This window comes from Erinaceus europaeus, chromosome 12, assembly GCF_950295315.1.
Source record: "Erinaceus europaeus chromosome 12, mEriEur2.1, whole genome shotgun sequence".
Taxonomy (NCBI): Eukaryota; Metazoa; Chordata; class Mammalia; order Eulipotyphla; family Erinaceidae; genus Erinaceus; species Erinaceus europaeus.
Genome location: NC_080173.1, coordinates 86428432 through 86445267, shown reverse-complemented (window position 1 = coordinate 86445267; position 16836 = coordinate 86428432). Strand labels below are relative to the sequence as shown.

Genomic DNA, 16836 nt, shown 5'->3' with positions numbered 1-16836 from the left:
TTTATTTGTTTGTTTGTTTATTTTTGCCAGAGTACTGCTCAGCTCTGGCTGATGGTGGTGCAGGGGATTGAACCTGGGACTTTGGAGCCCCAGGCATGAGAGTCTCTTTGCATAACCATTATGCTATCTACCTCCTCCTCCCCCCCATTCTATTTAATTTGATAGGACATAGAGAAATTGAGGGGGGGGGAGAGGAAGAGAAAGACACCTACAGACTTGCTTCATCACAAGTGAAGCATTCCCCTGCAGGTGGGGGGTGGGGAGGGAGGGCTTGAACCTGGGTCCTTACCCTTGGTAATGTGTGTACTCAACAGGGTGTGTCATTGCCTGGTCCCCAATCTTTAAATTATATTACATTACATGTATTCCACATTTTTACCCCTAATCAGTATGTATCTCAAAAATTGTGTTCCTGTACCCAATTTCATTATGGTAACCACATTTAACCAATTAACAATAATCTCTAGCCTCACCCTCTTAGCTGGTTCATATTCAAATTTCCTCCCTAGGCCCATTCTTTGCCACCGACCCCCTCCCCCCACATTTAGTCCTATGGCCGCACAATAACATATATATATATATATATAATAACCCTGGAGGCAAAAATAAAATGAATACATATTATATATATATAAATGAATATATATATTCATTTTATTTTTGCCTCCAGGGTTATTACTGGAGCTCGGTGCCTGCACCATGAATCCACTGCTCCAGGAGGCCATTTTTTCCTTTTTTTGTTGCCCTTGTTGTTTTTGTTATTATTATTGTTGTTATTGCTGTCATTGTTGTTTGGACAGAGAGAAATGGAGAGAAGAGGGAAGACAGAGGGGGAGAGAAAGACAGACACCTGTAGACCTGCTTCACAAATTGTGAGGTGACCACCCCCTCCTTCAGGTGGGGAGCCAGGGGCTCGAACCAGTATCCTTACGCCTGTCCTTGTGCTTTGCACCATATGCATTTAATCCACTGCGCTACTGCCTGGCCTCCGCAACACTATATTTTGCAAGTATTTTATTTGTTTCTTTTTTTTAAAAAAATTATTTATTTATTTAATTTCCCTTTTGTTGCCCTTGTTGTTTTTTTACTGTTGTTGTAGTTATTATTGTTATTGTTATTGATATTGTTGTTGTTAGATAGGACAGAGAGAAATGGAGAGAAGAGGGGAAGACAGAGAGGGGGAGAGAAAGACAGACACCTGCAGACCTGCTTCACCACCTGTGAAGAGATTTCCCTGAAGGTGGGGAGCTGGGGTCTCTAACCAGGATCCTTAAGTCAGCCCTTGAGTTTCACGCCACTTGCGCTTAACCCACTGCTGCACTACTGCCTGGCACCCTTATTTATTTATTTTCATGAGAGAGGGAGAGGGAGAGGAGGAGGGAGAGGGAGAGGGAGGGGGAGAGAGAGTGGGAGAGAGAGAGACTTGCATGTGATGGTACTGGGAATTAAATCTGTGACCTCTGGGGTCTCAAGTATGAAAGTCTGGTACATCAGGATGCTGAGATAGCTCCCTTGGATAGTGCACTGCTCTGCCATATGTACAGCCCAGGTTTGAGCCTGCCCCCCCCACCTCCATACTGAAGGAAGCTTCAGCGCTGTGGTCTCTCTACCCACCCTTTCTTTCTCTTTCTATCTAAAAAGGGGAGGGGGGAGAAAGTCTAGCACACTACTACTCCTGAACATCCTCCTGGCCTCATGACATCGGACCAGGACTATTGAAAAGTCAGTGGTGTCTCTGCACAAGTTGCACCTTCCAAATGCATCTCATTACTTTCTCAGGATGCTGTTCATTCTGCTCTTCTGTCTCCTGTCAACTAGGAGTAATAGCTAAAGGGTAAACATTTTTTTTGGAAGAATGTTTCTTTTTACTATCTACTTATTTACTTATTTATTTATCTTTATTCGATAGAACAGAGATATATCAGGAGGGAGGAGATAAGAAGAGAGAAAGAGAGACACCTGCAGTACTGCTTCACCATTCGTGAAGCTTCCTCTCTGCAGGTGAAGAGAGGGCCTTGAACCCAGGTCCTATAGCACGGTAACGTGTGTGCAGCTGGGTGTGCCACTGCCTGGCTCCTAGGCAAGAATGTTTCTTAGGTGATACTGTGTTCTCCAAGTTGCTTCATATTAGGAGGCTCAGAATGCTGTGTTGTCTCTCTGTTAGTGACACCAAATGTGATTTCTTGACTAATGTGGTAACAGCCAGCTAGCTTTTGGATTTGGCAAGAATGAGCCCTCCCCATGCTTTGTGATCCTATTCATCGTGGTCAGTCTTGATCTTGCTATTCTCTCCCTGGGAGTTATTTATTTATTTATTTATTTATTTATCTATTTGAGTCTGTTTCCTATTTGTGAACCAGAGGAAATCTGATGACTGCTGGCTCACCTATCTTAGTTTCTTAAACTTTTTTTTTTTTGGAAATGGGGTCTTGGGCATATGTGATTTCACTGCTCTTTGGTGTTTTTTCATTCAGAGAGACAGGGAAAAAGGAGGAGAGGGCTGGGTAGACAGCATAAAGGTTATGTAAGTGAGCTTCATGCTTGAGGCTCTAAAGTAACAGGTTCAATCCCCAGTACCACCATAAACAAGAGCTGAATAGTGCTCTGGTCTCTCTCTCTCTCTTTGTATCATTCCATCTGTATCTCTCTCTCATGTAAATAAATAGAATATTAAAAAAGAAAAGTGGGGAGACACCGCAGCACCCAAAGCTTCCCCTGTGTGAGGGCGCTTCTTATGTAGTGCTGGGGCTCAAACCTGGGTTATGTGCAAGGCAGGCACCCTATTAGGTGAACTTTCTCTCAGACCCTTGTGTCTTATCGAAAACATCAGAACATACTTGGGACCTTATGCTTTCAAGTTTAACGTTTTGTTTTCTGTGCCACCTCCTGGCCACTACGTCAGAACAGTCTTTAGATGAACATACATCTATCTCTTCCCACCAGTGTCAACTTAGTCTGGATTTTTTTTTAACTTAGTCTGGATGTTTTAAAGCAAAAGACATTCATTAATTAACTTCCTTTTTGCTTTTATATTTCAAGGGGAAAATAAGCATAAGAATTTTTTTCCCAATTTTTTTTCCTCCTTTGCCTCCAGGGTTAGCATTGGGGCTTAGCACTATGAATCCATCACTCCTCAGTGGTCATTTTTTTCTTTCCCATTTTATTCAATAGGACAGACCAAATTGAGAGGGGAGGGGGACATAGAGAGGAAGAGAGAAAGATAGACAACTGCAGACCTGCTTTACCACTTGTGAAGCATCACTGCTGCAGGTGGGTTACTGAGTCTTGAACGTGGGTCCCTGTGCATATGTGTACTTAACTGGGTGCACCACTGCTCAGCCCCAGCATATGGGTTTCCAGAAATTCCCATAGATGATATGACCTCTTTAGTTTTCCATTATTAGTCTTCAGCATTAGAATACCAACCACAGGTGGTCGGGAGGTAGCACAGCAGGTTAAGCGCACATGGTGCGAAGCACAAGGACTGGAGGAAAGATCCCAGTCCGAGCCCCCTGGCTCCCCACCTGCAGGGGAGTCGCTTCACAAGTGGTGAAGCAGGTCTGCAGGTGTCTGTCTTTCTCTCCCCTTCTCTGTCTTCCTCTCCTCTCTCCATTTCTGTCTTATCCAACAACAACAATAATAACCACAGCTACGATAAAACAACAAAGGCAACAAAAGGGAAAAAAAATAGCCTCTGAGAGCAGTGGATTCATGGTGCAAGCACTAAGCCCCAGCAATAAACTTGGAGGCAAAAAAACAAAAACAAAAACAAAACAAAACAAACCCCTATCAACCACAGGGAAGATGCAGTAGTGCACCTGATGTGTGTGTCTGATATTTTTTTTAAAGCTTTTTTAAAAAATATTTATTTAGTCCCTTTTGTTGCCCTTGTTTTATTGTTGTAGTTATTGTTGTTATTGATGTCATTGTTGTTGGATAGGGCAGAGAGAAATGGAGAGAAGAGGGGAAGACAGAGAGGGGGAGAGAAAGATAGACACCTGCAGACCTGCTTCACTGCTTGTGAAGCAACTCCCCTGCATGTGGGGAGCTGGGGCTCTAACTGGGATCCTTTAGCTGGTCCTTGCGCTTTGTGCCACTTGTGCTTAACCCGATGCCCTACCGCCCGACTCCCTGTCTGAGACCCTCATTTCAATTCCCAGCACCAGTGTAAACCAGAGCTGAGCAGTGCTCTAGTCTCTTTATCTCACCCTCAAAGAGAAATATACACTCCTAAACAAACAAACAAACAAACAAATATCAACTATAAATAGAATACTCGGGACCGCCCCAGCCCCAGTCTTGTGAGGCTGATAACTCTCTAGTTATCTAGTTCTTCCTCTAGATCTCTCCATCACTTCTGCTGCATCAACTTTTCCTTAATCATTCTAATTCTGAACCTTGGAGCCATATTTGACTCACAGATGTCTCTTCCTAAATCCAGTTGGTTGGCTAATTGCTATTGTCCCCAACATTTCCCACTGTCATCACCCTAATCCCAGTCTTCTCTACTGCATTGTGGCTCTTGCTTCTCCTGTCCCATCGCTGCCAGCCTCAAAGCCTATGTGTGGGGCCTCCGCCCAGCTAATCTGCTGAAGCAATGCCTAGAAACCACTTGACCTGACACTCTACAGGCTCACTTCCAACAAATCCCCTCCCTGTCCCCTCACCAAACTTAGGTCTCTTCCTACTCATTCTTCTTCTTCTTCTTCTTTTTTTTTTTTTTTCCTCCAGGGTTATTGCTGGGGCTCTGTGCCTACACCACAAATCCACTGTCTCTGGATTTTTTTTTTTTTTTTTTTTTTTTTTTTACCAGAGCACTGCTCGGCACTGGCTTATGGTGGAGTCAGGGATTGAACCTGGGACTTCAGAGTTTTAGGCATTAGAGTGTCTTTGCATAACCATTATGCTATCTCCCCATGCCCGGAACACAACTTTTGGCCTGAGCAGCTGAAGTCTGAATTAAGATAGGACCGCAGTGGGAGGGGTAGGTTGCCAAGTGGACAGTCAAACATCAGATTTTGTAAATGTGAAGTTTGAGAGACCTTGTCAGCACACAGTGGAAACGCCACATAGGAACAACAGAGAAGGCTCACCGCTGAGTCTAGAGTTTGGGGGTATGGGTAGAGATGTGAACTTGGGAGTCAGCAGTCAGCGGAAGGTGGCTGAAGCTATAGACTTGCAAGGAACTTGTGATGCACAGAGAGGACCGAGTTGAGTGTGCACATGCCTCCTCCACCTGTTTTTTGCAGTAAAGCTCACTCACTCTCCAATTCAGGAAGTCCCTACCCTGTCTCCAGGAAAGTGTCCTCTAATCTTATTCCCCCATGTCCCTCTCTGTCATGCTCCCCTCAAAGGAGCCAAGGTCTGGCCTCAGATCTTCCTTCTGTTTCCCTCACTGTAAGCTTATGAGTAGCCTGATCTGCTACTGGGCGCTTGGTTAAGTCTTGGTGAACTGGGTAGAATTAATCATGGGCTGCTGACATAAGTGCCTTGGTGATCATCAAAAGGCAGCTTGGCTTTGGCTTCAACTTGATTCCACCACTGTGACCTCTGTTAGCAGGGCATTTTCTGGACCCATGTTAGCACCCAGCTTCTGTTCCAATGCCCTTCAGGGACCACCCACCCCGGTGATGACCATCCCTGACCTCCACTGGCCCAATCACACTCTTAGTCTAAAGATAGTAGTGGCCAAAAAGTCAGCCATCACTCCCTCACTCTCCCCACTGCAGTGAACGCCAGTCTAGAGCAGCACCTAGGAATCCAGTCTTCTCTATCCACACCCTGTTCCCTTCCTCCCACACCTAGGCTTCCCACACAGGCTGTGCAGCCTGGCAGAGCTGGTGAAGTTCCTGACTGCAATCATCTTCAACTGCTCCGCCCAGCACGCTGCTGTCAACAGTGGGCAGGTGGGGCTACTGAGGCCAGGCCTGGGTGTGTGTGGGGGGACTAGGCCACATGAAACTAGGTTCACCAGTGGGGATGAGACCAGAGTTTGGGCTGAGAACATGGGTGGGTCTGGGTTGGGAAGGATTTATGGACTGGGGTTGAGGTTGAAGTGGTGGCCAGGTGGAGTGAAGCACTGGCTTTAGGGTGGAGCTGGGCCCAAGGTTATAATGGAGGCTTGAGACTGTGTTGTGTAGGGAGTAGACCTTATGGCTATTGTGGCTGGAGCCAGGCTAGGTGGAGTGGCACGGTGTGTGGCATGCCAGTCCAAGGCTCTTTCTTGGGGCTTCCTTCTCTCTGGGCTATCCTCCTTCCCTGTGACTCACTCCACCAAGTCCCATAACATTGGGTGGGAATGACAAGGAGAGAACCCAGCATCTGGTTCACTTCTGGAACTTTAAAAAAATTTTTTTCTATATTTATTTTTCCCTTTTGTTGCCCTTGTTGTTGTAGTTATTGTTGTTGTTGGATAGGACAGAGAGAAGTGGAGAGAGGAGGGGAAGACAGAGAGGGGAGAGAAAGACACTTGCAGGCCTGATTCACCACTTGTGAAGTGGCTCCCCTGCAGGTGGGGAGCCGGGGGCTCGAACCGGGATCCTTACGCTGGTCCTTGCGCACTTAACCCACTGTGCTACTGCCTGACTCTCCTCTTCTGGAACTTTCTATCCTTCACCTCCCTGATCTCTCCTCTTTTTTTTTTTTTAATTTAAGTTTTTTTAATTATCTTTAATTTTTTTATTGGATAGAGATAGCCAGAAATTGAGAGGAATGGATAGAGAGGAGGGAGACAGAGAGACATCTGCAGCCTTGCTTCAACACTTGTGAAACTTTCCCTCTGCAGGTGGGCACCAGGGACTCAAACCTGGGTCCTGTGCACTGTAACACGTACACTCAACCAGGCGCGCCACCACTCGGTCCCTATCTCTCTTCTTTCTACAATCATCATCTCCTTTCCCATCTGCCAGATCTGGGACAGCAGGGGCAGGATCAAGGATGATGATAGGGAGCGGATCCCCCCAACCCACTGACACATTTGGGTTTTTTTGTTGGGGTCTTCACAGCATGACTTTGGGTCCTGGATGCCCAATGCCCCCATCATCCATGAGGCAACCCCCACCTCAGACCCAAAGGAACCGCTACCCTGAAGAGTTACCTGGACACGCTCCCAGAAGTGAACGTCACCTGTAACAACCTACTCCTCTTTTGGTTGGTCAGCCAAGAACCCAAGGACCAGGTGTGTGTATGGGGAGGAGAGTGGGACTGTTGGGGATGGGTATTTGGTGAGCTGGGAAATGGAGGCAGTGGTAGTTTGGGGGTCGGGCGATGGAGGGGGCTGTTGTTAGTATTCGTGCCTATTGTGCTGTTTTGGGCTTTTTAGCTTCTTTAGAAATGACAGTCGATCCCATAAGACAAACATTAAAGCAAATATCAGTGTCGTGGCTGGGGCACAACTTCCACCCAATTTTCCAGTTTGTCAATCCATTTCCCTGTTCATCCATCCACCCATATACCAAACAAACATCCAAACATTTAACACACATTTGCTGGATACCTCCCAAGTATCTGTATACACAGTGTTGGGCACCAGGCATATAAAGTTGAATAAGACTGTCCTGATTTTAAGAACCCAAGGGTGGGTGCCAGGCTAGTGCCACATCACCAGGTTAAATACATATTACTGAGAGCAAGGTCTGGGGTTTGAGCTCCTACTCCCCACCTGCAGAGGGAAGCTTCATGAGTGGTGAAGCAGGTCTGCAGGTGTCTCTCTCCCTTCTTCCTCTCTCTATCTCCCCTCCATTCTCAATTTCTCTCTGTTTTATGGAATAACAGTAAAAGAATGACCCTCTTGGAGCAGTGGATTAATTGTTCAGGTACTGAGCCCAAGTGATAAAAAAAAGACACATGCACACCCACTCATCTAGTTGAAAAGACACATAAGAAAATAAAAACACTTTGCGATAGTTGGTTGGAATTATTATTGTTTTTTAAATATCAGAACTTAATTTTTTTAATTATTAGACAGAGACATAAATTGAGAGGAGAGGAGGAAGATAGGGAGAGAGACAGAGAAACACTTGCAGCTCTACTTCACCACTCATGAAGCTTCCCCCTACAGGGAAATCAATGCTTGTAAGCCGGGTCCTGGCATGCTATAGTGTGGGCATTTAACCAGATGCACCACCTGGTTCCCTGTTGGAATTATTTTGTATCAATTCTTCCATTCTTCCTGTCCCTTTTTCCTTTTAAAAATTTCTTTATTGGGGAATTAATGTTTTACATTTGACAGTAAATATGATAGTTTGTACATGCATAACATTTCCCAGTTTTCCATATAACAATGCAACCCCCACTAGGTCCTCTGTCATCCTTCTTGGACCTGTATTCTCCCCCACGCCCCCCCCTTCTCCTTTTATAGAGACTAAGAAGGCAGAGAATCAGAGAGAGTGTGAACAAGACTCTAACACTGAAGTTTCCTTCAATGCTGTTGGGGCCAGGTTAGACCCTGGGCCACACACGTTGCAGAGCAAAACACCATATAAATGAGCTATTTTGCTGGTCTCAGCATGCACTTCTTGAGTACACTGCCAGAGTGGGGAGATACAAACCCTGTTCTCATGAGTTTACAGTCTAGTGACCGGGGTGAAAATAAGGCCTTGTGGGACCAGATTGAATCTGGAAGAGGGCCAAGGAAGACATCTTGGAAGAAGTGACATCTAAACTTAAACCTTAGTAGGACCAAGTAAGAATTTGGCAGACAAAAGAGGGGGGACAGATATCATTTTTTAGCTCCTGAGGAAGGACATTCCCTAGAGTAAAATGAAAGTAAGCATCCATTGATGTGTTTGTAGCACCACAAATGATTCATTGTCAGTTCAGTGTTCTTTCAGAAGACAATAGGCAGCCTAAGAGGTGGTGCAGTGGAGAAAGCACTGGACTCCCCAAGCAGGGGGTCCTAAGTTCAACCTTGTCACTGCACTGTGCCAGTGACGCTCTCATTCTCTTATTAGTTAAAAGATAAATTAAGAGGACAATTGGGAGCCACTGAGGAGTTTCCATTCTGGGGTGACATGACTATATTTGTGTTTTAGCTAAGGCATTCTTTTGACTGTGTGGAGAACAGTAGGGCGATTAGGAGGCAGGAAGGCTAGGCCAGAGGTACAAGCTTTCATCATCAACTATCATAATTTCCATTTGCACCAGTTAAGCCTCCACCCTCCCAGGTTTTTTGCTCACAAGTTCTCTGACATCATATGTATATTCTCATTTCTCATACATGACTACCTTTTGTGTGAGAAAGGTTGAAGCTATTTTATCTCCCTACTAAGTTTTAAGTTATCATCTCATAACCTGGGAATACCAGGAAGTCATTCCTGGATTATCTTCTCACCTCCTATGGATCGATGCATTACTTCAAAAAAGATTTATTTCATTTGGAGAGAGAGTGAGAGAGAGAGAGAGAGAGAGAGAGAATGGGAGGGAGGAAGAGAGAGAGAACAATTGAGTAGAACACTAGGACACATGTGATGCCAGAGATAAAACTCAGGATCTCATGTTTGCAAATTCAGAATTATATTACTATGCCACTCCAGGCCACTACTTTTTAAAAAATCATTATTATTTATTTATGAGAGAGAGAGAGAGAGAGAGAGAAAGAGAGAGAGAGAGGCCATAACTCTGATGCATACAATGCTGGAGATTGAGAATCCGATAACTTATCCACAGTGCCACCTCCCAGGTCACTCATCTGTGGGTTTAGAGACGTCCATTTCTGTGATGATAATAGAACTATTGCTTTGCTTTTTTTGCCTACTCACAGACTGTTCTACTCTCACTTAATATTTATGGCACCACCTGAATGCCCCCCCCCCCCGCCCCACAACAAGCAATTCTCAAATATCAACTTTGTGTCTTACAATTTGGCTCAGTTCTGACACTCTCTAGAAATAGCATCAGATCCCACAGGTCCAGGGCTCCATCCCACAAGACTGCCATTTCAGATGTCAATCAAAAATCCAGGCTGCCATCTGTGGTCCTGACTAGTGGCTCAGCATCTGCTCTAACCTCCTTCCCAGGTCCCATAACTTGCTGGGATGGCTCAGGGCACTCCAGAAGACAGTTTGCTTACTAGATTACTGGGTTGATTATAAAAGGATATAATTCAGGAACAGTCAGATGGAAGAGATTCTTAGGGCGAGGGAGGGATATGGAGATTCCCTGTTCTCTGTCGGCATGCTGTGCACCTAGGATCTCTATAAGTTCAGACTGGAAGCTCTACAAGCTTGTACTTTAGGAATTTGTGTGTGTGGGGGGTGGGGGTGGGGGGTTTCATTACATAGGAACGATTGATGAAGTCATTGGCCATTGTGGATGAATTCAAGCTCCAGTCACTCTTCCTTCCTCAGAGGGTTGGGAGTCAGGGAAGGGTGGCCCCAGGCAATCAGCCTCCATCCTTCGAGACTTTCCAGAGTCATTGCATTAACACCGACTCAGGTGTGGTTGACAGGATCTTGTTATGAGTAACAAGAGACATCTTTAACACGCCACTATTTAAGAAATTACAAGGTCTGTGTCAGCAACAGGCCAAAGGCCAAGAACACATTTTTTATTATATATTGCAGTATCACAGCCATGAAGGGGGATGAGAAGGCTAGAGGATGAGAGTGGGAGGTTTTCAGTGGGAAGTTTCAACTGGAGAACCATACAATAGCAGATGCCACTGACTGAGGCTCTATCATGATAGAGCCACTAGATAAGGTAAATTTGTGTTTGTTTTATCGCCACCACAGTAATTGCTGGGGCTTAGTCCTTGCATGATGAATCCACTGCTCCCAGCAGTCATTTTTCCTATTTATTTGCTTGTAATTTTTTGACAAGATAGAGATAAATTGGGGATGGGAGACAGAAGAGAAAGAGAGACACCTACAGCACTCATGAAACTTACCCCTTGTAGTTTGGGACCAGGGGACTTGAACCCAGGTCCTTGGGTTCTTATCTCATATCCACATGCAGCATCTATCTGGGTTTTTTTTTCTGATTTTTTTTGAATTGGGGAATTAATGTTTTACATTCGACAGTAAATACAATAGTTTGTACATGCATAACATTCCCCAGTTTCCCATTTAACAATACAACCCCCACCAGGTCCTCTGTCATCCTTATTGGACCTGTATTCTCCCCACCCACCCACCCCAGAGTCTTTTACTTTGGTGCGATACGCCAATTCCATTTCAGGTTCTACTTCTGTTTTCTTTTCTGATCTTGTTTTTCAACTTCTGCCGGAGAGTGAGATCATCCCATATTCATCCTTCTGTTTCTGACTTAATTCACTTAACATGAATTTTTCAAGGTCCATCCAAGATCGGCTGAAAACGGTGAAGTCACCATTTTTTTTTTTTACAGCTGAGTAGTATTCCATTGTGTATATATACCACAACTTGCTCAGCCACTCATCTGTTGTTGGACACCTGGGTTGCTTCCAGGTTTTGGCTATTACAAATTGTGCTGCCAAGAACATATGTGTACACAGATCTTTTTGGATGGATGTGTTGAGTTCCTTAGGATATATCCCCAGGATCATGCAGGATCATGGTAGGTCCATTTCCAGCCTTCTGAGAGTTCTCCAGACTGTTCTCCACAGAAGTTGGACCAATTTACATTCCCACCAGCAGCGTAGGAGGGTTCCTTTGACCCCACAACCTCTCCAGCATTTGCTGATGTTACCTTTCCTGATGTATGACATTCTCACAGGAGTGAAGTGGTATCTGGTTGTTATCTTTACTTGCATTTCTCTGACAATCAGAGACTTGGAGCACTTTTTCATGTGTTTCTCGGCCTTTTGGATCTCTTCTGTGGTGAATATTCTGTCCATGTCCTCCCCCCATTGTTGGATGGGGTTATTTGTTGTCTTTTTGTTGAGTTTGGCAAGCTCTTTATATATGTTGGTTATTAAACTCTTGTTTTCTCAAGATTGTTTTGGCAATTCTAGGTCTTTTCTGGTTCCAGGTAAACATTTGTAGCATTTTTTCTATTCTCCTAAAAAATGTGCTTGGGATCTTGATGGGGATAGCATTAAATTTGTAGATGGATCTGGGTAGTATATTAATTTTGATGATGTTAATTCTACCAACCCATGAACATGGAATATCTTTCCACTTCTTTGTGTCTTTTTCAATTTCCTTGAGTAGTGACTCATAATTTTCAGTATACAAGTCTTTTACTTCTTTGGTTAGGTTTACTCCTAGATATTTTATTGTTTTAGTTGCTATAGTAAAAGGAATTGATTTCTGGATTTCAATTTCTTCTAGCTTAGTGTTTGCATAGAGGAATGCCACTGACTTTTGAATGTTAATTTTATAGCCTGACACCTTACTGTATTGCCTGATGATTTCCAGAAGCTTCTTGCTGGATTCCTTAGGTTTTTCTGTGTATACTATCATGTCATCTGCAAATAGGGAGAGTTTGACTTCTTCTCTTCCAATCTGTATCCTATCTAGGGTTTAAATCAGGCCTTTCTATATTTTAGTTTCTTTCTCTGTAAAGTGGAAGCCTATATAAGATTATATAAGCTTATTAGCTTATATTAACCAAGTGCACCACTGTCCCCATAGAAGAAAAGATATGATTCCTCTTCCCGAAAAGAAAGATTATATTATATTTTCAGGCAACAAATTATTTCTTTTTTTAAATTTTTATTTATTTATGAGAAAGATAGGAGGAGAGAGAAAGAACCAGACATCACTCTGGCACATGTGCTGCCGGGGATCAGACACAAAACCTCATGCTTGAGAGTCCAAAGCTTTACCACTGCGCCACCTCCCGGACCATGCAACAAATCATTTCTAAATCATGCAGAGTGGGGGCTGGGTGATGGCACTCCTGGTAGAGTACACACATTACAGTGCACAAGGACCTAGGTATAAGCCCCAGGCCCCCACCTGCAGGGAGGAAACTTCATAAGTGGTAAAGTAGCACTGAAGATCTCTCTCTCTCTCTGTCTCCATATATATGTATCCCTCTCCCTCCCAAATTTTCTGTCTCTATCTAAAACAAACAAACAAACAAACAAACAAATGGTGCAAACTGATTGAAAGCATAGGAAAAGGAAGAAAGTGAATCTAGTCTTCCTCTGTTTTTTTTTTTTTTTTTAAATAAAATCAATCAGTTTTTTAAAAGCCTAAACAACACTGGATCACATAATTTTTACTGGGTTACATTTTACTGGGAGCCTGGATGCTAGCACCTGCCAAAGGAACTGCTCTTAAGTAGTGAGGTGGATCTCAGAGAGAGGATTCTTGTTTCATATCCACATGTAGCATGTATCTGGGGTTTTATTCAGGCCTTTCTATATTTTAGTTTCTTTCTCTGTAAAGTGGAAGCCTATATAAGATCATATAAGCTTGTATAAGATCATTATGCACAGTTCCACTTTAAACCAGACCTAAGCCGTGCTCTGGTTAGAAACAAAGATTGCAAAAAAAAAAAGAAAAAAAAAAAAAAAAAAAAAAAAGAAACAAAGATTGCTGCACTGTTGTGATAGTGCATGTAACATGCTTACTGCCGACGACGACATTCTTCATGACTGAGAACATTAAATTATAGGCTTGTTCCACACAGAAACAACCTTAAAAAAATCATCAGCCAATGAAGACCAACTGTAAATAGCAAAATAGTAATACCCAGTGATATATTAGTTTATTGTAGGAATGAAAGGCATGAAAGGCTGGTTCAATGTTATGAAATCTAACAAAAGTCATTACGTCAATAAAGAAATGCATCATATAATCATCTCAGTGCATGCTGAAAGAGCACTTGATGAGTGTAAACAGTCATTAAAATAGAAACTCAGTGTAAAACAAACTCTTCATAGAAAAGAAGGTGAGACTGGGGAGCTAGCATAGTGGTTATGCAAAAAGACTTTCACGTCTGAGGCACCACATGTCCCCATCACCACCATAAACCAGAACTGAGTAGTGCTCTGGAGACAAACAAGCAAACAAGCACTTACAGCATCTTGATTAAAACAGTATATTTTGGGAGTCGGGCGGTAGTGCAGAGTGTTAAGCACAAGTGGCACAAAGCACAAGGACCGGAGTAAGGATCCTGGTTCAAGCCCCCAGTTCCCCACCTGCAGGGGAGTCGCTTCACAAGCAGTGAAGCAGGTCTGCAGGTGTCTGTCTTTCTCTCCCCCTCTCTGTCTTCCCCTCCTCTCTCCATTTCTCTCTGTCCTATCCAACAACGATGACATCAACAACAACAACAATAATAACTACAACAATAAAACAACAAGGGCAACAAAAGGGAATAAATAAATAATTTTTAAAAACCCAGTATATTTTAGGGGACTAAGCCGTGCACACCTGGTAGAGTGCACATGTTGCCATATACAAGGATCCAGGTTCAAGTCCTTGATCCCCACCTGTAGGGGGAAGCTTCATAAGTGGTGAAGCAGTGTTGCAAGTGTCTCTCTGTCTCTCTCCTTCTCTATCCCTCCCTTCCTCTCAATTTCTGGCTGTCTCTATTCAATAAATAAAGAAAATAAAAAAGAAAGTATACCTGGAGAGAGAGAGAATGCTAAAAGAAGGATGTTCCTATGAAAGTGATAATAGACAGGTTAGGAGGTTGCCCTCATGAATTGTGATGTGAACTGGTGGGTGTGAGTTGGGAAGGAGGCAGTCCTATAGGGCCACAAAGGGGTACTGACTAAACTTTCTTGTGACTCTTCTTGACTATGCTATACAGTGTTGTAGCTGGTGGTGATTGTGGAAGCAAAAGTTTCATTATGTCAGCTGGTCAGGAAGACGCTTCAGAACTGGTTGTCTTCAGAGGTTGAATTTGGTGAAACTGCACAATAGTAGATGTAGTCTGGGGCATATTTCCTGAAGCATGTTTATGTTGGTTTCATAATTTGTGTTATGAATGTGGCTGTGTTCACATAGTTCTGAGAGTGACCATAAACGCCTTCCTAGGAGAGCTAATTCACTTAACAAATGTGGAAACTGAGTCTCAGAGACAGAGTGGTTGCCAGCAGAGGGCGCACTAATCTTGGATTGACTGGCTCTTAGGTCCCATTTTGACCCTCCCACTCCGAGGGCTTGGCGTGAGGTTGCACTGTCAGGTTGCAGGGTTTGCATTTGCAGTTGTTGGGTAGTGCCCTTAGAAGGTGCCTTGACAGTATCTGTTGACAAATGTGGTCCTTCATCATCATCATTATTATTATTATTTTATCAGAGCACCGCTCAGTTTTGGTTTATGGTGGTGCAGGGGATTGAACCTGGGACTTTGGAGCCTCACGCATGAGGCTGCTCTTAACATAACCATTATGCTCTCTACTACCACCTGGTCCTTCATTATTCTCCATCCCATCCTGAATATCAAGCTGACTTTACATCTGATTTTTTCCCAGCGGCCCCTGGGCACCTATCCTGACCAGCATTTCACTGAGGAGGCCCCGTGTCAGAGCATTGCTGCCTTCCAGAACCGCCTGGCCCAGATATCACGAGAAATCCAGGAGAGGAACCAGAGCCTGGCACTTCCCTACATCTATCCTGGACCCTCCCCTCATCGAGAACAGTGTCTCTATCTAGCCCCTTCTTCCTACTGTCCTGGAAGAAAGGCCTATCACTAGGAGGACCAGCAGCCTCTTAGGGTCCTCCAGGTCCTTCTAGCTTGTCTGTTCTCAGTCAACTGCAATTTTTAACTCTGAACCTAGGAATCTTTTCTGCACAAAATAGCTCTAGCAGTATGAACTGCCCTAAACTGTGAGGGACCAGTACAGTAGTGTCCAGGGTGAGACGTCACTGGCCAAAGACAAACGCACAACAGGCCCATCTGAAAGGAAGGAATCCTACCACCTCTTGCCCAATTTTGGGCAACCTCATACTCCCATCTCTTGTGAAAATCTACCTCTTCTTATCGACTTCCTCAGTCTGGGATTCTGTGCTCTCCTGCTCAGTTTTTTCCCCAATTCCCTCAAATCTTTCTCATAACTTTCTCCTTTAAAAGTTGAGAACGAACCCGTTTAGCTTCCTTCTCTGGAACTACCTAGAAATTGGGTACGAGAGGATGTGTGCCCTCAACCTGCTATGTGATCAGCTCTGAAACCAGTATCTTTAAGGGGAGGCTCAGAGTTAGAGCCCAGCTTACTTGGAGATCTGTTTACCATCAATTCCTGTTTTTATTTACACCATCATCTCTCTCACCCATTTTTTTTTTTTTTTGGTTCTTGAGGCCAACAAGTTCAACATGTTCAATAACAAACATTATTTGGCATCCATTTTGTGTTTTGGTGTGTGTGTGTGTGTGTGTGTGTGTGTGTGTGTGTGTGACCAGGGAATCAGAGAAGAAAAGAGTCTTTGGATCAATTGCTCTGGAGATAAGAAGACTCTCAGCTCAAACCATTACCTAGCTAAGCCTTCATTTTTGCCTTTGCTGGGTGTGGGTGTTGTTAGTGTTGCCACCTGAAATTCTGTCCCTCTTTAGGAAACAAGGAGGACTAAACCTCTTGCTCTTTTATGGATAAGTGGAATCATCATGGATGGGCTTTGGCTATCAAGCTAAGCAGAGGTGATGTGAGTCACCTCCAGCCTGGAGCATGTAGTCACTGCCATGATCCCCCCTCTGGAGTTGTCTTCTCCGCCTGCACTATTGTGGGAGCTCATGTTGAGACGGTATTGCCTGCTAGCAGCTTCTGTCCCCGAGCAACTAGAGCACAGCTCTCTGTTCATCTGAGAGCTTGGATTGAGTGAGAAATAGGGTTTTTTCTTTTTAATATTTATTTATTTATTTTCCCTTTTGTTGCCCTTATTGTTTTATTGTTGTACTTATTATTGTTGCTGTTATTAATGTCGTTGTTGTTGGATAGGACAGAGAGAAATGGAGAGAGGAGGGGAAGAC

The 16836-nt window shown here is 43.9% G+C and overlaps 1 protein-coding gene across 1 annotated transcript in view; it reads left to right on the top strand.

The window, feature by feature from the left end:
• ALOXE3 (arachidonate lipoxygenase 3) overlaps positions 1-16233 on the top strand; it is a 41862-nt gene extending 25629 nt beyond the window's left edge. The window contains 5 exon segments of the mRNA XM_007522395.2: positions 5806-5906; positions 7005-7049; positions 7052-7177; positions 15347-15487; positions 15489-16233. Of these exon segments, the coding sequence (XP_007522457.2) occupies positions 5806-5906; positions 7005-7049; positions 7052-7177; positions 15347-15487; positions 15489-15527 (452 nt within the window). The 3' untranslated portion in view covers positions 15528-16233.
• The last annotated feature ends 603 nt before the right edge of the window (positions 16234-16836 follow it).